Source organism: Brachypodium distachyon, chromosome 1 (assembly GCF_000005505.3).
Source record: "Brachypodium distachyon strain Bd21 chromosome 1, Brachypodium_distachyon_v3.0, whole genome shotgun sequence".
NCBI classification, from domain to species: Eukaryota; Viridiplantae; Streptophyta; class Magnoliopsida; order Poales; family Poaceae; genus Brachypodium; species Brachypodium distachyon.
Window position 1 is genome coordinate 61,188,582 of NC_016131.3, and position 20,966 is coordinate 61,209,547.

The window sequence follows — 20,966 nt, forward strand, 5'->3', positions numbered from 1 at the left end:
ATCTGAACAAGGTCTAAGAGCATGTCCAGCAATAGCCCCCAAACAGGACCCCTAAATTTGAAGTAGGGGCCGGCCCTCATAAGCAGGGATCAAAAAATTGCAAATGTCTCCGGCAGGGCCCCCGAAATCACAACCCCTATTTCATTCACATCTCATATTTCAAACCAAATTCATCTGATTTCAACCTAAATTCATCCAATTTCAACACAAAATAGTCAAATTCAACCTCTATTCATTAAGCCTCAACACCCATCATCCAATTTACCAATTTGTACATACAATTTGAGGAGGAGGAGCAGGCGGCGGGCGCCGTCGCGGGGGGAGGAGCAGGAGGTGGTGGCGGCCGCTACCGCGGGGGGAGGAGCAGGAGGTGGCGGTGGGGGCCGTCACAGGAGGAGGTCGGGGCAGGCGGCGCTCTCGCGGGAGGTGGCGGCGGGGGCCGTCGTAGGGGGAGGAAGAGGAGAAGGTCGTGGCGGCCGGCGTTCTCGCGAGAGGTGGCAGCGTCAGTCGGCACCGGTGCGGGGGAGGCGGCGGCCGGCGACGGGGAGGGTGAGGCTGCGGGGGTTGAGGTAGCGCGTGGTAGGGCTGGGGCGGCACCGGCGACGGCGGGGGCTGTCGGCGCGGCGGAGAGGACGGCACTCGACGGAGCAGCAACGCGCGGCGGTGCCCGCGGCAGCGGTGGCAGAGGCCGAGCGAGGTTGAGGAGGACGGCCGCCGCGGAGGGGTGCGGCGGCGGGGGCAGAAGGCGTCGCAGGCAAGTAAGAAGCGCGTGGGAGGGAGGAAGAAGAGGGAATCTTGTGAGTAGGAGGTCCCTAGTACGCCTGCGGGGACGAGGGCCCCCGAGGGCCGGGAGGCAATTTTGGGAGGCTCTCTACTTTTAGGGGCTTGTTTAGGTGCCCCGGTGGAGCAGTTTTTTTGCGCCAACCCCCTAAAAATAGGATAGGGGCTGTATTTAGAGCCCCTGCTGGACATGCTGTAAGTAGTTTAGATCTGGCAGATACCTATGTTACTAGGTGTTGTATTTTTAGTTTGGCCAGCAACGGTAGGGTATTAACCTGTGATGGGTCTGTATCTTTATTTTTTTTGACGGAAAAGGTAGGAGCATTCATTAAAGAGAGGAGAAATTAATATTTACAAGAGAACGCCTTGGAAAATATCCAAGTCGCACGGGCCCGCAAAATAAAAGAAAACTACTGCACTCCGGCACCATACAACACAACCGGGCTAATGAACAAAAAAGACTTGAAATCCTCGTGAGTTTTGTATGCAACTACATCAACAACCATGGATTCATTGTTGAAAATTCTGCGGCTACACTCTTTCCACATATTCCAAAGGCAATAAATGAGCAAACTATCGAAGTTACGATCATGAGGGATCTTTGCTCTGTCCGCGGTCCACCAATCCTCAACCGAATCAGATATATCCATAGCAGAGGCTTGAATGCCGTTCCAACTTCAAAGGGTCGCCCAAACAGATTTGGTGAAGGCGCAATCCTTGCAAAGGTGTGTGACGCTTTCCGAATGAGAATTGCAGAGCTTGCATATTGTGGAGTGGTCCCAACCTCTCGCTTCCAAATTCTCAACGGTAAGAATCTTACTGTCAAGCATGGACCAAGAGAAAAACTTGCATTTTGGCTCTGCATAAGCCCGCCAAATTTTCTTAGCACCAAAGCGAGCACAAGAGGAGTTAAACTGAACCTTATACGCAGTTGATGCTGTGTACTCTCCATCCTTAGTCCATCTCCAATGAATTGTATCACAAACACTCAGAGTTAAGCCGAGTGTTTGCTACAATATTCGCCAAAGAGGCAAACTAACCCAACTGAATAGGCGTGCTAATGTTGGACAAAGCTCTAATCCAGTTATCGTCTTGAAGCTCTTTCAAAACTGTTCTGTTCCTCCTAGTGGCCACCTTGTATAAATCAGGGAATTGGTCCATGAGACAGCCCCCCTCAAGCCAACTATCTTTCGAGAATAAGGCCTTATTTCCATCACCAATAGTCACGAAGGTCGAAGCTCTGAACAAAGCCCCAGCCTTCTTTGTCGCAAGGTAGATTTGATACTTTCCAAGGTTCGTTAGAAGAATGCCAAGCAAACCAAGGCCAGCGGAGACGTAGCGGACGACCAAACTTAATGAGATCGGAAATTCCAAGGCCGCCAAGATGCTTAGGACGGCAAACGGTTTGCCAATTCACCAAAGCCCGACCTTCACTATTATGATCCTCGCTTTCCGGATTCTAGATGAAGCCACGCCTAATTTTGTCAATCTTCTTTAGGAGCCAAATTGGGAGACTGAACACAGATTTAACAAGAGTTGTGCGCCCAGTTGAGGATAACATTTTTCCTTTCCAACCCGGCAATCTGCCAGTCACCTTGTCCATAAGGGGTTGAAAATCCATTCTTCTTGGCTTTTTAAAGTGCAGCAGCAGCCCAAGGTATGTGCAGGGCAGCGTACCAAATTGCGCCGGAAACGCTTCAACCAACGACTCAAGGTCAATCCCGTTGCAACTAATAGGATAAATGTGAGTTTTTTTTCCAAATTAACATGAAGACTAAGAAGCTTTTCCGAAGATCTGCAGAATTTCATTAATAACTCTCAACTCATGACTGTCAGGATTGGCGAAAATAGCCGCGTCGTTGGCATATAAGGAAATTCTGTAGGAAGCAGTCGGAGATCTTATGGGCATTAACAGACCCTTCTCAGCAGCCAATTTCAGAATTCTTTGAAGGGGGTCAATGGCAATAATGAACTACATTGGGGAGAGGGGATACCCCTGACGCAGACCCTGAATAGGTGGGTTGGGCCTACCATTAAAGCAACACTCTGGAAGACTAAGAAGCCGACAATAAGCATAACCAATTTCTCCATTTTTGTTTTATGCCATGCACTATTTATGTCAGATACTCTTCCGATACATAATAAGTGTTTCAGATTTAGTATAACTTTGTACTAAGTTAGTATAAAAATCTGAGACACCTATTATGGATCGGAGGGAGTAATTGAAACCAGATGGCGTCCTCTTTTTGTCAAATAAAAAATAAAACTGATAATTTGAGGCAATGAGTTGAACTTTGTACTACTGTTCTTTACTTCTTTTGTCATGCAAAACGTGAACAAAGGAAATCAAGACACAACTGAAAACATGTGCGGAGATGGCCAAGCACCCACACAAATTCAGATAGAGAGAAACTGGCACCAAGGACCTGCGTGCATTTTTCAACACAAAGGAATATGACTGCAGAATGCCTCACCGAGCAGGAAGATTCGAAGAACTCCCGAGGAAACAACAACCTCCGCACCAAAAAGTTTAACAACTTAACAAAGTGGCGACTCCAGCAACGACCCATTTCGCCCCCTTTCCTTTTATTTTATGTACATCTGGACCCATTCTGATGAGGGTATCCCTAGTCCTTTGTCATCTTTGCCTAATGATGATCTTACTGTTCAAGATAAACCCAATGATCTACGCATTGGACCAATTACAAGAGCACGTGCCAAGTTATTATAACAACAGGTGAACTCACGCCTAGCTGCACCTAATGTTTATATTGATGAGAATTTTATATTGTCTATGTCTTTGTATCTTTGTGTAATCAGGTTTGAGGCTGAGGCAACTGTGGAGCATGGAGGAGAGAAGGTCGCGTGCGAGGATCATCATGTGCTGTTATCCAACATCAAGATATGCGCGAGAGAGGAGAGGGAGGCAGGCGCACCACAAATGAAGATGGAGGATACAAATCGCTAGAAGAACAACTTGGGTGCAAGGGGCAGCCAACGACAAGAATGATCTGTCCAACACAAGTTGAGTACGAGTATGAGGCGCACCAGGACAGCCTACAACGAGCCCGACACGTCTAAGGGGCACCCGGACATGCGAGTCCTTGTTTATGCCAAGTCCTATTCGAATTGGTTGTATGAGTTTGAGTCGAACCTAGTTTGAGTCTGAGTCTGAATCCGTTTGTGTGTTTTGGCTGCCCCTCACCTATATATACAAGGGGTGCGCTTAGGGTTAGGGTTAGACCACATTTTAGCTATTTTCGAGGCTCTTGTTGATTGCGAGAAGCATTCATCTGGAATCCTATACACCATATTCGTTTCGATAGGGTGTTTGTTATCTACTGAAATTTTGAGCGTAATCTGTCGTTCCGCTGGGAATTGAAAGATTGCGAAACCGCTTGTGGTCGGCAGACTACTGCGCAAGTGTGTGGTGTTGCGAATTTTCATTGGATTGCAAGTTCGTCGTGCGGCGACGGGTGAATAGCCGGAAGATTCGTAGAATCATACAAGTTACCCACGTTGCTTTCTGAGAAGATCGGGCCACCCCTTATCATCTTGGTATCAGATTTCCAGTGTTTACTCGATGAGCATAATTTTACCCGAAGTTAGATTTGTTTTTCGTCCTATCCAAAAAAAGCCATACAAAAAAATTGTTAGGTTAGATTTTGCCATAGCCTTAGTTGCACCGTTTACTTGTGTTTAGTTGCTGGTCGTTGTTCCTTTGCGTATCCTTTTTCGTTTCGTAGATCTTATAGGTTTGTTTCCGTGTTCTACTCTACGTCCGCGAGATCAGTTTTTACCTTGTTCTAGTCGGAGTCGCCGAGATCAGTTTGTGTCCGAGTTCTACCCCAAGTCGGCTAGTTTCCAATCCGAGTTCTATCCCAAGTCGGCTTGCTATTTCTGCGTCAAGTTTAGATCGGTTTCCTGTTTCCGATCCGAGTCCATTTTTAGTCGGCTTGTCCTTTCCGACTTCGAGTACTTTTAGATTTCCGTTTGATAAACTTCCAATCTTTGCGTAAACTTCCTTATTTCGAGACTAGCATCTCTTTTGCTCTACGGGCTGCTCTTGTTTTTCCTTTTAGTAAAGATCCGATCTGGAAGTTGATTTGAGTTCCCGGTAAAGTTTCGGCCGCAAGGAAAGAGTAGGGGAGAGCAAAAAAAAAGATTCTAGAACTCTCTCCGAAAAAAATTCGAGCCTATACTGTTTTTACACTTCCGGGATCGTTTTTAGCTATCCGCCGTTGTAGCGGAAAATTTGTGATCCAAAATTTGATGTTTTCAATTGTCGTTGAGCAATCTTGTGCCCTTTGCCTTTTGAACTTTTGCTAGTGTCTCCCGTTGTGCATTGCAACACGAGCTTACCTCCGACATATATCATCTTTTCAGCTCTTCCATAGAGTTGCATTTGCCCCAATTATCTCCACCTTGTGTGTTTCCCGTGTGAGTCGAGTCATATGATCAGCACTAGGCCTTGTAAATTTGGTGTTGTTAGGTATCCCAACCAAGCTCCACCTTATACACCTTAGTTGTCATGTGATAGTCTTGACCCATAAAATTCGCTTGATCACACACAAGTGCGTTTCAGCCACCGCAGCGGTAAGTAGCGTTTTCAATTCACTTCGGAATGGTAAGATACCTTGTTATTTTCAGTTTTGAGTGAGTTGCGAGTTTCCACCTATATATATACACTTGGTTGCTGCTGTTTTTGTGTCTACCATGTCTACAGACGCTGATCAGTACAATGTGGAGAAGAAGCAAGAACCTAAAGTCCCGGTGCAGTTCTATCAATATGAGGCGCTTCGTATGCACTTTCAGCGTCAACTCAGCCTCAATATTGATCCCCTCGCAGAGCAAGTGCAGAACATGGAGCAATCGGTTGACGTGCTATAGCGGTCCATTGGTGCTATTCAAACCACTTTGGATGGATTGCAAGGCGATGCCGAGAGTGTCCATGGTCGTGAGGAGGCACACCGTGAGGATGACGGTGTTCGACGTGAACGGTTTCAACAAGACAATCGTGATCGCCGAGTGCACCATGACACTCCCAATGGTCGTGGGATGGGTGGTCGTGGTGGTGGTCCGCATGGTCGTGGATTTGCTCATTGTGATGTTGATGGTGATTTCCAGCAGCCACACCATCATGATGATGATGGCTTGGGCAGGCCCAAGTTTACAATTCCAAAGTTTGAAGGCTCCACTGATGTTGAAGAGTATCTCAATTGGGAGCTGAAGGTTGAGAAATTATGGCGCATGCATGAGTACACCGAAGATAGAAAGATCAAGTTGACGTCCTCTGAATTTGATGGTTATGCTTTGCTATGGTGGGAGAACCTTGTGCAAACACGAGAAGCGGAAGGATTGCCTGCTATTGTTACTTGGTTGTCCATGAAGCGAGAGATGCATGACCGTTTTATTCCACGCAACTACATCCGTTCCCTTTATGATAAGTTGCAAAATTTGAAGCAAGGTACCAAGTCCGTGGATGACTATCATCAGGAGATGGAGCTTATTATGCAGCGTGCCCGAGTGCATGAAGATGCCGAACAAACCATGCAGCGTTTCCTTTCTGGTCTGAACTTCACTGTCAAGCGCATTGTCCGGCATTACCAATTCCATGATATCACGGAGTTGCTACATCAAGCACGTGAAGAGGAGGCTCAGTTGGAAGAGGATGCGAAGTTTGCTGCACGTACTACCGCTGCCAAGGGTCGTTTTACACCACGGATAGCAACCAACGCGTCTACTCCTAGTACGGCATCCCGGTCACGTGGCACTTTCAATACCAAGCCTGAGGCTGCTGTTTCTACTGCCAAGAAGCCGGTGCAGCCCGCTGTTAGTTCTGTGTCGTCCTCTAATTCTACCGCTCGTAACAGGGATATCATTTGCCATACCTGCGTGGACGAGGCCATATCCAGCGAGATTGCCCCAATAAGAGGATTATGCTTGTGAATGAAGAAACCGGTGAATATGAGTCCGGTGATGAGGTTGATCCCGAATCTATTTTTGAGGAAGATGAGGAGGATCCCCATGCTACTGTTTATGCTGATGCTACACATCTTCCAACCATAGTTTGTACGCCGAAAGTTTTGAGTGTGGTACCTAGCTCGGCCGAGGAGCAGCGCTGCAATTTGTTTCAAACCAAGTCCGTTGTGGGACACGACAAGGCGTGCAAGGTGATTATTGATGGAGGAAGTTGTCACAATCTAGCTAGTAAAGAGCTTTGCACGAAACTGAAGTTGAAGTATTTACCGCAACCCAATCCATACTACATTCAGTGGCTTAGTGATCACGACGAGATGAAGATTAGCCACATGGTGCGTGTTGAGTTTCAGATTGGACCATATAAGGACACCGTCAAGTGTGATGTGGTTCCAATGACCGTGTGTCATTTGCTGTTGGGACGCCTGTGGCAATCCAATAGAGATGTTCGCCACAATGGGAGAGCTAACACTTATAGTCTCCATTGGCATGGCAAGGAGGTGATATTGCGTCTGATGACACCACAACAGATTGTTAATGAATCGCGGCAGAAAGTTGAAGTAAATCGTGAGAATGAGTGTGAGAGATTAGATAGGCGGGCGACTCCACTTTCGGTGAGTGAGTGCCACAAGCCAAATTTGAGTGGTAAACAGAACAGCGAGGGAGAGAATTCCTTAGTAATGCTAGCCACCAAATTAGATTTGAGAGAGTTCAGTGAGGATCCTACTTTGGAGCTTGTTGTGCTTATGTGCAAAGGTGTCCTTCTTTCTACTAACGAGATAACCCCGCTGCCTATTAGTGTTTCTCATGTTTTGCAGGAATTCGGCGATGTGTTTCCGGATGAAGTCCCCGCTGGTTTGCCACCATTGCGAGGGATTGAGCATCAAATTGACTTGATTTCAGGAGCATCGCTGCCCAATCATCCACCATACCGTACGAACCCCGACGAGACGAAGGAAATTCAGAAACAAGTACAAGCGCTTCTTGACAAAGGTTATATGCGCGTAAGCTTAAGTCCTTGTGTTGTTCCTGTTATTATAGTGCCTAAGAAAGATGGTACTTGGCGCATGTGTGTAGATTGTAGAGCGATTAATAACATCACTATTCGATATCGTCATCCTATTCCGCGTTTAGAAGATATGTTAGACGAGTTGAGTGGTGCTGCTATATTCTCTAAAATTGATTTGCTTAGTGGATACCATCAAATTAGAATGAAAGAAGAGGATGAGTGGAAAACAGCTTTTAAAACTAAATTCGGTTTATATGAGTGGTTAGTCATGCCTTTTGGGTTAACTAATGCATCTAGTACTTCCATGCGTTTAATGAATCATGTTTTAAGGCATTTCATAGGAAAATTTGTGGTTGTGTATTTTGATGATATACTTATTTATAGCCTCACCGAATCTGAACATGTTGATCATATTAGACAAGTCTTGCAAGTGTTGCGTGATGCTAAATTATTTGGTAACATGAAAAGTGCACATTTTGCAAGGATAGGGTCATTTTCTTGGGTTATGTTGTTTTTGCCCATGGGGTTGAGGTTGATGAATCTAAAATTGAAGCAATTAAAAATTGGCCTACTCCTGTCAATGTTAGTCAAGTTAGAAGTTTTCATGGCCTTGCTCGTTTTTATAAACGTTTTGTGAAAGATTTCAGCACCATTGCTGCCCCATTGAATGAACTAATTAAAAATGGTTATTTTGTTTGGGGACCAGCCCAAGATAATGCTTTTGATGAACTAAAGAATCGTTTAACTGCTGCACCTTTGTTTGTTTTACCTAATTTCGCTAAACAATTTGAGATTGAGTGTGATGCTAGTGGAATAGGTATTGGTGGTGTTTTGATGCAAGAGGGTCGTCCGATAGCATATTTTAGTGAGAAATTGAATGGTGCACAATTGAACTATCCTGTTTATGACAAAAAACTATATGCTCTTGTTCGTGTTCTTGAGGTTTGGCAACATAATTTATGGTCTAAAGAGTTCATTATACATTCTGATCATGAGGCTTTAAAGTACTTGAAAGGCCAAACTAAGTTGAACCGACGACATGCTAAGTGGGTGGAATTTATTGAATCTTTTCCTTACATTATTAAGCGTACAAAGGGTAAAGAAAACGTGGTTGCTGATGCTCTTTCTAGGAAAGTTGTGCTTTTGAATCAATTGGATGTTAAAGTTCCTGAATTAGAGAGTTTACGTGATTTATATACTTCTGATCGTGACTTTGCTGCACCTTATAATCTTTGTAAGGATGGGAAAGGATGGGATAAGTTTCACATACATGATGGGTTTTTGTTTCGATCTAACAAACTTTGTGCACCCGAGTCGTCCGTGCGTTTGTTATTGATGCAATCACATGCCGGCGGCTTGATGGGTCACTTTAGACGTGAAAAGACTTTACTTATGCTTAATGAAAAAAATTATTGGCCAAAGATGAGGCGTGATGTGGACAGGTTTGTCAAAAGGTGTATTACTTGTCATAAGGCCAAGTCCAAGCTGAAGCCTGACGGTTTGTATACTCCTCTTCCCGCCCCTAGTGTTCCACGGGAAGATATTAGCATGGATTTTGTGTTAGGATTGCCTAAGACCAGGAGACGACATGATTATATATTTGTGGTAGTGGATCGGTTTTCTAAGATGGCGCATTTTATTTCCTGCCACAAGAGCGACGATGCGTCGCATATTGCTAATCTTTTTTTCAGCAACATCGTGAGATTGCATGGAGTACCAAGGACGATTGTTTCTGATCGTGACGTGAAGTTCATGAGCTACTTTTGGAAGACGCTTTGGGGGAAGCTAGAAACGAAGTTGTTGTTTAGCACTACTTGTCATCCCCAAACCGATGGCCAAACGGAGGTGGTGAATCGCACGCTTTCAACGTTGTTGCGATCAACGATCAAGAAGAACCTGGGTGCATGGGAGGAGTGTTTGCCGCATGTGGAATTTGCATATAACAGGGCAGTACATTCAACAACGCAGCTTTGTCCGTTTGAGGTGGTATATGGTTTCAAACCCATTACGCCACTTGATTTGCTGCCACTTCCAAGTCAAGAGCGTGTGAATATGGAGGCGTCCAAGCGTGCTGATTTTGTTCGGAAGATACATGAGAAGACTAAAGAAGCAATAGAGAAGAAGGGCAAGTACAATGCTACACGTGTCAATACAAAGCGAAAAGAAGTGCTCTTTCAGCCCGACGATCTGGTATGGGTTCATTTTCGCAAGGATAGATTTCCTGAACAACGTAAGTCAAAGTTGCTGCCACGAGTAGATGGACCATACAAGGTGCTTGCCAAAATCAATGATAATGCTTACAAGATAGATCTTCCAACCGATAAGTTTGGCGTGAGTAATTCGTTCAACGTTGCTGATTTGACGCCATATGATGGAGAAGACCTTGGAGCGTCGAGGTCGACGCCTTTTGAAGAGGGGGAGGATGATGAGGGCATCCCTAGTCCTTTGTCATCTTTGCCTAATGATGATCTTGTTGTTCAAGATAAACTCAATGATCTACGCATTGGACCAATTACACGAGCACGTGCCAAGTTATTAGAACAACAGGTGAACTCACTCCTAACTGCACCTAATGTTTATATTGATAAGAATTTTATACTGCCTAAGTCTTTGTATCTTTGTGTAATCAGGTTTGAGGCTGAGGCAACCGTGGAGCATGGAGGAGAGGAGGCCGCGTGCGAGGATCATCATGTGCTGTTATCCAACATCAAGATATGCGCGAGGGAGGAGAGGGAGGCAGACGCACCACAAATGAAGATGGAGGATACAAATCGCTAGAAGAATAACTTGGGTGCAAGTGGCAGCCAACGACGAGACTGATCTGCCCACCACAAGTTGAGTATGAGTATGAGGCGCATCAGGACAGCCTACGACGAGCCCGACACGTCTAAGGGGCACCCGGACCTGCGAGTCCTTGTTTATGCCAAGTCCTATTCGGATTGGTTGTATGAGTTTGAGTCGAACCTAGTTTGAGTATGAGTCTGAGTCCGTTTGTTCGTTTTGGCTGTCCCTCGCCTATATATACAAGGGGTGCGCTTAGGGTTTGGTTAGACCACGTTTTAGCTATTTTCGAGGCTCTTGTTGATCGCGAGAAGCATTCATCTGGAATCATATACACCATATTCGTTTCGATGGGGTGTTTGTTATCTACTGAAATTTCGAGTGCAATTTGTTTTTCCGTTGAAAATTGAAAGATTGCGAAACCACTTGTGGTCGGCGGACTATTGCGCAAGTGTGTGGTGTTGCGAATTTTCATTGGGTCGCAAGTTCTCGTGCAGCGACAGGTGAACAGCCGGAAGGAACAGCCGGAAGATTCGTAGAATCATACAAGTTACCCACGTTGCTCTCTAAGAAGATCGGGCCACCCTTATCACATTCCCTGCTCAAAGCTGGGGTGTCCGGGTTGCCACGCAAACCATACACTTACATGGTCTGCTAAAAAAATATTGAGCCAGCTTCTTTTTCCAATTGAAGCAACCATTCCAAGTTGTTTGCTGGGAAGGAGTTTCCAAAGTTACTATAAATCTGCACATACCTCCAGCAAGATGTATGGAATAAAAAATACAGTACAATCTGTAATCGGTAAGCACCACACAACACATAAGTGAAGGGAGCTAGCTGGTTACCCTACACATGAAATCTTCCATCCTTTTTCCTAATCTAATCTGTACATTCCTCTAAACAGCTTGAGTACAACATCAATCCATGTGTCAAGAGGAGGCAAAATGTAGGCCTAGAAAGAGAGCCCTCTTTTTTCATCTCTTGCACCAGGACAGTCTGTTAATATTTGTATCAGTTTCACACGAATTCTCCAGCCAGCCGTCGACCAACTAGAGATTAGGCTTTTGGGATAGCACGTGGAGAAACTCCATGGAGTAGCTTTATGAATCCGAGGAAACTCAATTTTCCATCAGAATGTCTGATCCAATCTTGGAGAACGACATGAAGGGGAACGGAAGGTCCAAGTCCAAGTTCCTGAAACACGACCAACATCATCAGCAATGGCGATTCTTTAAAACAAAAACTATTAGCAGTAGATCAAACTATACCGATGCAAGTTCCTCAATCACAATTGGCCGGTTTCCCTCCTTATCAAATAATTCATACGCCTGCCGGGCATGCTGTTCCCAGGTGTCCAAACCTTCCATCTGGTAGACACTTACGGAAGAAGCAGAAAACTCCTCAAAATCCAACTTTCTGTATTGAACGTTGCATATCTAGCACCATGAATAGTATAAGTGATTGCATCACGCAAATAAGTAATTGGAAGAGATAAAGAAAAGGGAAACTTAAAGCTTACTGTGTTAACAAAGTCAACAATCCTAGAATCCTTCATTACATATGTGGTGTTCTTCGTTAAAGCCTACAAATTTCATTTCGTTTTAGTAATTGATAGCAGAGAGTAACTTTGGCTGAACAAAGCGAAATTAACTAACCGTCTTCAAATTTTGCAAGGTGATATACCCACTCTTATTTGGCCCTAGCAATTCAAACTGCTCTCTTAGGTAGAAGAGTTGATCTGTCGTTAACGTCTTGGCGAGGGCCTGCAGAATGTAAAGAGCCACTTAGCAAAACCAGTTTAACACTCACTTAAAGTGCGCAAGTACTATTGTCAGCAAAGTATGGTATTTCAACGTGCAGACACAGGAAATGGAGGGTTGAATAATGGAAAAAAAAAAGCATCCACATGATGCTTCTGGGATTAATTTGCTATATATTGCTACTTGAATACAATTCTTGGTGATGTGTTCCCGGTCAAAAAAAAAAAATCCTTGGTGATGTGTTTGTGACACTGTGACAGTCAAACGAATGTGCAGATTATAATCATGTCCTGTCATGGGCGTACATCCCTATAGGGACGCTGCCCTAAGTATCCAAATAAGGGACGATATCACAATAGTATCTTCTAAATTAGATAGGCAACAGATTGGATAGGAATAATAAGATATGGTTTGTTAGGAAAGTAGAGATTAGTTTCTTGGATGCGTCATGTTGAGTCTTCCCTCTATGGATTGTTGAATGTCCACAGGCATTCGAGAAAACACACGGCCAGCTATATATAATCATGCGGGGAAAGACAAAGGTGTGGTAAAAAGAAAATTAAAGCATAACTGAAAATTGGCTATATGACGTGGACAGATATTTACCACTAAGACAAAAAGGGAACATGATTAATATAATTGACACTGTTTGTTCTAGAAAACAGAAATAGGCATCACATCAATTTGGGGCTAGAACGAAAATGACCATCAGCAAGCAGAAGGTGAAAACTAGTAAATAGACCCTACAAGAATATTACCCTCAGAGCAGATTTCCGTAGAGAAGATGAGCTTATGTAAGCCCTCATAAGTCTGTAAATTATCATGTCTAAGGGAATCTTCACTTCTTGAGTGCCACGAATCCATGGATGACCTGTAATTGTCATTGTTAGTCTTGGAGTGTCATATGCAAGCTGAACAACAGTTTAAATCAAGAAAATAAATGCTAGTTACAGAGGGCTTGTGCGGCTGTCATCCTCTTGCGGTAATCCTTATTAAGCAGCCTTCTCACAAAATCTTTTGCTTCAGCAGAGAGGGTAGGCCATGGGGCTTCATCAAAACTAGGTTCTGCCTTAAGGACAGCACGAAATATTCCCGATTCAGTTCGTGCCCAGAAAGGGCGGCTTCCACAGAGCAAAATATATGCAATTACTCCAATGCTCCACATATCAGCCTCGGTGCCATAAGATCGATGGAGCACTTCTGGTGCAACATAATATGCACTTCCAACAATGTCGTTAAGTCTTTCATCTGCAGAATATAATGATAGATTGATGGTCACATTTTATAATAGTTAAACAGAATAATAAACAAGGATAAGACAAAACCTATAAAAGACCAACCTGGCTTTACAAAATCAGACAGACCAAAGTCTATGGCCTTCAAGGCAGAGCTCTCATCCTTCGACGCGAAAAGGAAGTTCTACAGAATGGAAGTAAATATGTAAGCAAACACTAGCATAATCTGGTAAAAAAAATCAGTAAAAAAAACACTAGCATAAACATAAAATATTACGTTTGTGTTGTACTTTTGCTCAGACAACAGTAGTACCATTTGAGTTAAGAATCGACAAAATTAGCAACAATAAAGGATGACTGAAAAGAGTGCATGCAGAGAAACTTGTACGTTTCGGCACACAGGCAACATAGCAATAATCCACCGATCTCAGAATATATTGTGGATGCGTACACAAAGAAGGAAAGATACTAAATTTGATGCTATATTGAGAGGTGAAGATATTAAATTACCATGAGCCATGTAGAAATGCAAAGTATAAATCATTTTTGGCTGCAAGCATGTGCATTTTCATGTGTGACTACGTTGGTTGGCGCATAAATGGTCATGACTAACCAGGCATGCAAGAGGTGCGCATAAAACTGGTGAAAAATTGAATGAAGGTAGAATAGACAAACTTCTAAACACTAATTATGAATTTCTTATTTAAACTTACCTCTGGTTTCAGATCGCGGTGAACAACACCCTGAAGATGGCAAAATGAAGCAACACTTAGAATTTGGTGCATAACAACCTTTGCATCCACTTCGGAATATTTTCCACCTCTGCAAAGCAAAAGTAGCCAGTTATCTTCCGCATACCCGTAGAGTTAACGTTGAATTTATCTAAACAAGTGTGAGTTAGAACTTAGAAATGATATATCCTGAAAGTACCTAGCCAAAATCTTGTCCAGCAGCTCACCACCTTTGCATAACCTGAACCAGGAAAAAATAATTTGAATATAATCAAGCGGAGGAAATATTCAGGAATAAAAGCACCCTTTTGGAGGCACACATGTTTTTTTGTACTAATATATAGCTTATGTTAGATCCACACAAACTGTCTAACTAAAATGATTGTGGTATTCCCTGAAGAACGTCTACAGATTGCATTAGATCAACTGATCAAGTAAAACGATAGCAACCAAGATTCAAGAGTAAATTACTTCATTGGTAGAGAAAATCAAGAGAATCAATGGCACAATCCCAAAAAAAAATTGTGAGGTATTTACATATCTAAAGAGCAACTAAAATAGTTTCAGGTATTTGCATTTCTAAGACGTGCCCTCTAAAAGGGCATGAAAACTGGTCAGGAGTGTGGTTAGCATCTACTCCCTCTATTCCTAAATACTTGTCACTGTTTTAGTGCAAGTTTGTACTAAAACAGTGACAAGTATTTAGGAACGGAGGGAGTACCAAGCTGCTGCTTAGAGCTAACTTGTGAATGACTGCATCTAAACATGCAATGTACTTATCTGTATACTACTGATGTCCAAGCTACTTCCACAGGAGAAAAGCAACTTACTGGCTCAACAGCAACCTGTGGAGAATTATGTTAAATTTTTGCTAATTGAACAGCAACCCACCGAGAATTATGTTAATTTTTTCCTAGAATTTTGTTAACATTTTGCGAAAAAACCCCAACAGCAACCCGCGGTCCGGAAGTAATCCTGCCAAACCGTTTTTGGACCAAAGTGTTACACTAATACCAGTTTAGGGCTTAAAACTGTGCATTCTCTCCGAGTTTATGGACTAGTGGTGTATTTCACTCTTCTTTTTATTGTGCAAACATGTTAAAGCAATGCAGTACTGCCACAACTTGCTTGTTTGGAAAAGGCAGAACTGGCATTCTGAATAGAACGTGCTGATTAAGCACACCCAGACATCAACTTTATTACTTATTACCAAGGGCCCGTCCTTACTTTTAAAATTAAAATCTCCACATAGCATGGCTTAATTTTGTTATTTCTTATTTAGATTTTCTTAAATTTCAAAATTGGAGCTAATTTACTAGGATTTCTTCTTGGATTACCAGGTACAATTTCCGGGTCTTCTCATGCATAAGATTAGACAAATCTACGATGCTCACTCCATTCCCTAAAGGAGAGTGTACAACTTTTCTATCAAATTTCTAAAAGGAGGGCGCACAAGCACATTAGGCACTGATCTCCCAAATAAACCCTCTCCCATGCTAATCAGAGGATGGCAATGGGTCTGCCCCAGCTCGGGGATTGCCATTTCTCCCCCATCCCCATGAGGGGTTCCCCATACCAGAGTGAACAACTTTAAATTGACAAGCACCTATCATTACCACAGCTATGAGAAGGGTAAAAATGAAAGTTTTGACTTTAGAATAAATATATATTTGGGGGGAAATTTGATGGCAAGTCACATGATTAGTGAGATTAGTTGGATAGTAGGTCCCCTGATTAGTGGATTTTTATTAAATTTTACTAAAATTGGGCCACGCGATGTATATTAACCAGGTACCCGCGGGGTTCGGGTCTGGGGACTACGAAAACGTCCCCCGCCCTGCTGTACCCGTTGGGGAGGTCATTCCTGACGTGGTGATCCCCATGGAGACTAATTATATACCGTATCTGTCCCCTAATAGAGGAAAACCCCATCAGGGGTTGGGTAAACAGTCCCCATTGCCATCTAATCACGGTTGCATTAATTGCATGGCAGCTGAAACGCTCGTAAAAATGGTTCCCTCTACCCCACATGCACGTGTGAGACAGAAACTGCCAGATTCATGCATCCAACGATGTGAAACCAGCTTGAGGAGCGAGAAGAATCAATGCTGCGGCAATTAACACAATCGTCTCCTTAATTGTGGTAGGAAAGGGAAACCAGTACCATACTGCTGCCTCCTTGGTCTGTACGGAAAAAAAATGCTCTCTAATTAGGAATGGAGGGGGTACTGGTTTGTTTCGCAATTTTGGGAAAAAAAAATAGACCATTCTGATTGGTGACAGCATTCTACATTCAAGTTTTGTGCGCCACATGTTTCCATTACCTCATTTCGGATAGTTTGTCTACTTGTAGACTTGTTGCCTTTTATATTTGATACAATATGGTCGTGCAAACCCAGTGCTGGCATGTCACATTTGTCCAAGGCTAAGTTTGGTAAGAAACAAAACATAACCAATTTTAAGCCTCGTTAGTCTATGCAACAATTAGCACATCAAGTTTTCCAGCATATAAAGGCAAACTCTGAAAAAGGCTTATACTGTTTATTTGGCATAACGATACCTAAACTTAATCATTCAGTAAGTATGGTAATTGGTGGAACAAGTGAACTTACTCCATAACTATATATACATTCTCTTCATCCTCAAAAGCATCGTAAAATTGCACTAGGTTGTTGTGGCCTGTCAAAGAACTCAATATTCTGACTTCTCTCCTGACATCTTCAATAGCGATGGCAGTGGTCATCTGTCCAGAGAATATGCTTGAGTGAAGCTAGCTTATGTACTTGAATTGGATTTTCAATAGATTAATATAATAGGTAATAAGGAAACTGTGAACAGATAATTCAACTTCCGCACTCATTTACAAGTAACGACATATAAAGATACAATAGAGATTAAGTATGGTTGATCAACATGACTGCAATTATAAGATTGAAGACAGCCGAAACTGTCAGATACTCGTATTATCGTAAAAGATAACCATCTGCCATAAGAAATACATAGTATAGTTAACAATTATAATAAATTCATGGGAAAGAAGCTCCATGCTCGCTTTGAAGATTGAAGTAGAGAAGACAGCAGCTTTATAAACCTCCTTAGCTTAAATCATAATGGCATCACAAAATTACAAGATTATTAGACCAGCCATGTCAACAATAACCTTCTTACTTTAAATGATAATGGCATTTTGATCACCACACAATCAAGTGCTACTACATATTACGTGCAGTAACAATATGCCAACCTGATTTCCCCCCGAAGAGATAAGAGAACGAGGCAGCACAATTTTGTTAAATTTTGGCAAGTATAGCTAACCAAATAATGGAGAGGAAAAAAAGTAAAAACTGAGGGAAGATATAAGCAACAACTCTCCAGCTTACAGTTGCCACTTGCCAGATAACAAGACATAAATCACAGTTGTCAGAAAAATAAAATGCCCACATGATGGCATTATGTAAACTACTCCCTCCGTCCCATATTAAGTGACTCAAGTTTGCCTAAAGATGGATGTATCTATACCTAAAAAGCGTCTAGATACATGTAATAGAAAGTCACTTAATATGGGACGGAGGGAGTACACCATAATGAACACAAAAGTTCATTGGTTCTATGTATCAGCTAATATTATCCAGGAGTTAAATCAGTAAACAAAAGCTGAGCAGCAAAGTCAACAACACGATAGCACAAGTGCACAACCCCGACGACTAAGAGACTAGATTAAATTGAGACAAACAAACATTCCTGACATCCTAAAATTGATGAATAACACAAAAAAAGGGAATATGAGTATCTGCCAGACAATTCTGATGTGCATAAACAATAGGATAGGATGATGATTGACGTAGAAAAGCCAGGTGCCTTGAACCACTACAGGATATTAATTAAATACTGCCCCTTAATATAATAGTAAGGTCTATGATGGGCCGAAGTTTTGGTAGAATTGCTGAATATTTCGATTTAATTAAAACTAGTCTGTGCCGCAACCGTAACAGCAAAGAATGGAACTACACTGCAACTAATATTCACCAATTCACCGACATGTTTTTACTCGACACTTCGACAGCCAATCAAAAGTGAGATAAAAAGCACCAAATGGACTTGAGTAAATGAGAACATTTGGATTCCATGAGAAAAAATCAATGACCAATCTCTCCACGTCTAGATGGAGAGAAAGCTTCCAACATTTTGGAGCCAATATTCTAAGCACTGGGGAGCAGCCCCTAAGAACTCAAAAATTTAAGTAATACGCAGAACAATACTATGGAACTATGCAATGCAGGAGGAGATTTGGATCTCGATTTACCCAAACTAAAATAAAACGAATATTCGAAATCTAAGCAATGCAAACAAGTTAAGAACAGAACCTTGGACTTGGGGATGACCTTGACGGCAACCTCCTCGCCCTTGAGCTCACCCTTCTTGGCCTTGGCGGCGCAGGTGTACCCGAAATGGCCGCGCCCCACCTCCCTGCCGAGCTCGTACTTGGCGGAGAGGTGCCTGGAAAAGCCGAAGCTCTTGTCCAGCGCAACACCCGGCTCACTGCCCTCGGGAATGGACGCCGCGTTCGGCTTCACCGAACCGTGGCGCCGCGCTAAGAGCGCGCGGATGTGCTTCGCCGGCGACGGCGGCGGGAACGGCCGCTTGAATCCGCCCCGCGCCGGCGTCGACGCGACGCTCGAGTTCGCAGGCGAGCCCTTGTAGCTTGACGGCGGGAGCGGGCTCGCCATGTAGAACGGGAACTTGGGCTGCTTCGGCGTGCTGGGTTTCGCCGCCGGGGCCGGCGATGCGGCTCCGCTGCGGGTTGCGGCAGGGGTCGCCGCGCCGTTAGCTACATGGGATTCCTTCTCCGCCACCGGCCCCGTGGCCGCGGCTGACTTGCCATGGCAGAGTCCCATGGAGCCGCCGGATCAAGAACCTGGTATTCGAGCTCAGGAATCCCCCAACTTTTCCGGAAATTAACGCAAATAGCAAACCCCGACGAAATTGCGCAAGAAAAAGGAGGACAAAGACCAGTCAAAGGAGCACCTTAGGTTCGAGAACCCAAGAATTCATTACCGCGTCTCAGACTCCTCACACGACACCACCAAACCGCACCAAATTCTCCTCCTTCTTAAACAAGAACAGCAACCGAATCAGCAGGAGCCTTCCCAAATCAAGAAAGGGGGCAAATTTCCCCCGGAGTCCAAAGTGGCCAGTCTGCCGACAAAGATAGAGGCGCGAGCAAAAGGATGGAGCTGAGAATTCAGCTCCTTACAAAAGAGACCAAGGGGAAAGGGAAAAAAAAATCCAAATCGTTATTTTCTTGAACGGGCCGAGCTCGAGCACAAGGGGAACGGGAGAGACGAAGGCTGGAAGCCTGGATGGATCAACCGGGACGAAGGAAGGACGAACCGAGGCGATTAAAGAGAGTGCGCGAGTCCTGTGTGAATGTGAGGGAAGAGGGAGGAAAGGGAGACTTCCCCTCGCTCGGCTTGGGTTGCTTTCCGTTGCTTGCCCCTCTTCCTCTCTGTATCTTTCGTTCTTTCTGCTTTCTTTTGCAGCCTTTTGTTTTTTCCTTTTTGAAGCTCGAACTGTAGCGTAGAGAGGTAGGCCCCGCTGGCTAGGGCAGCCTGGCACTGGTGGAGTGGTGGTGTATTTTGACAGTTCACGCTTATATGAACCATTTTTGTCACTTAAATCCAAAACAGGTTTTACACTTTTACTCTCTACGATTTTGACTGACGTGGTGACCGGTCAGGATAACAAAATAGATAATTGTGGAAATAAAAAATATTTTCCCAGAAAACAGAACATAAATAAAATAAAAAATATGTGAATATCAAGAAAATATATAAAAATGCGAAATAGAAATTTTATTAATAATTGTGTGGTATTGAAAAATATAAAATATCAAAGTAAGTAGAGATATCAAACAAACAAATACTAAAACTTAGACAAAAAAGAGACATAATGATCCATTTTTCTGATATTTACAGCTTTTTCTAGCAAGTCAAGACATAATACAAGTGATCACTCCTTAACCTGCTAGGATGTACTCCTCCTTGCTCATAAAAATACGTATTCTCTTGTCATATTACATTTTTTAAATATTAAAACATACATTCACCAATAATTATATTATTAGTACTAAATTTATGTAAAATACAATTGATAGACTAGAGCATTCATTTAAATTGTGTCAAGAACGGTTGCCATCATGGGTAAAAATCTTATGATTTTGCACGATTTTACCAGACCTTATGCATATGAGCAATGGATACAATCTTCAATAACTAGAGGATAATTCAGGCAATACATGAATCCACTGGAGTATAAAGTTGTGTGTCAAGTTTGGGTTGTGTAGGCCATGTTTGGTTTGTGCGTGTTGAGATACGTGCCGAATGTGTACGAGTAGAGTTACATTTGGATTTGGAATTAGCAGAGGGTTAGGTGTTGGAGTCGAACACGTGTAACCCGGACCTAATATATAAAGGCACTGCAAGGTAGCTCAAAAGACCATGACAACATAATAGCAATAGGCTCGCAGGGGAGCCGGCGGCTTGTGCCCACTACAAGAGAAATAGCATGTATAGACACTATTTTTGGTTTGTAGAGACAATATAATTGTATTTACATAACTTTAGACGCACTAGGTCCAATGCTACAAAACTGCCACTACGGGCAGTGTCGCTATGTGTGATGAGACACTAAT

At 43.3% G+C, this 20,966-nt stretch overlaps 1 protein-coding gene across 2 annotated transcripts; it reads right to left on the bottom strand.

Moving 5' to 3' along the window:
- Positions 1 to 11,204: 11,204 nt before the first annotated feature.
- LOC100839740 (calcium/calmodulin-dependent serine/threonine-protein kinase 1) lies at positions 11,205 to 19,806 on the bottom strand. Of its 2 annotated transcripts, XM_024456910.1 has the most exons (12): positions 18,640 to 19,806; positions 16,888 to 17,018; positions 15,106 to 15,120; positions 14,475 to 14,516; positions 14,258 to 14,366; positions 13,650 to 13,728; positions 13,261 to 13,557; positions 13,068 to 13,180; positions 12,205 to 12,312; positions 12,069 to 12,131; positions 11,818 to 11,985; positions 11,205 to 11,743 (listed from the first exon to the last, which is right to left on the bottom strand). In XM_024456910.1, exons 1-12 carry the CDS (start codon positions 19,168 to 19,170, stop codon positions 11,606 to 11,608), a joined length of 1,794 nt encoding a protein of 597 aa, XP_024312678.1. In that variant the 5' UTR covers positions 19,171 to 19,806; the 3' UTR covers positions 11,205 to 11,605. The 2 variants fall into 2 exon arrangements, with proteins under 2 accessions (XP_024312678.1, XP_003557839.1); XM_003557791.4 differs by lacking the exon at positions 15,106 to 15,120 and having other exon boundaries at positions 18,640 to 19,805.
- Between the last annotated feature and the right edge of the window lie 1,160 nt (positions 19,807 to 20,966).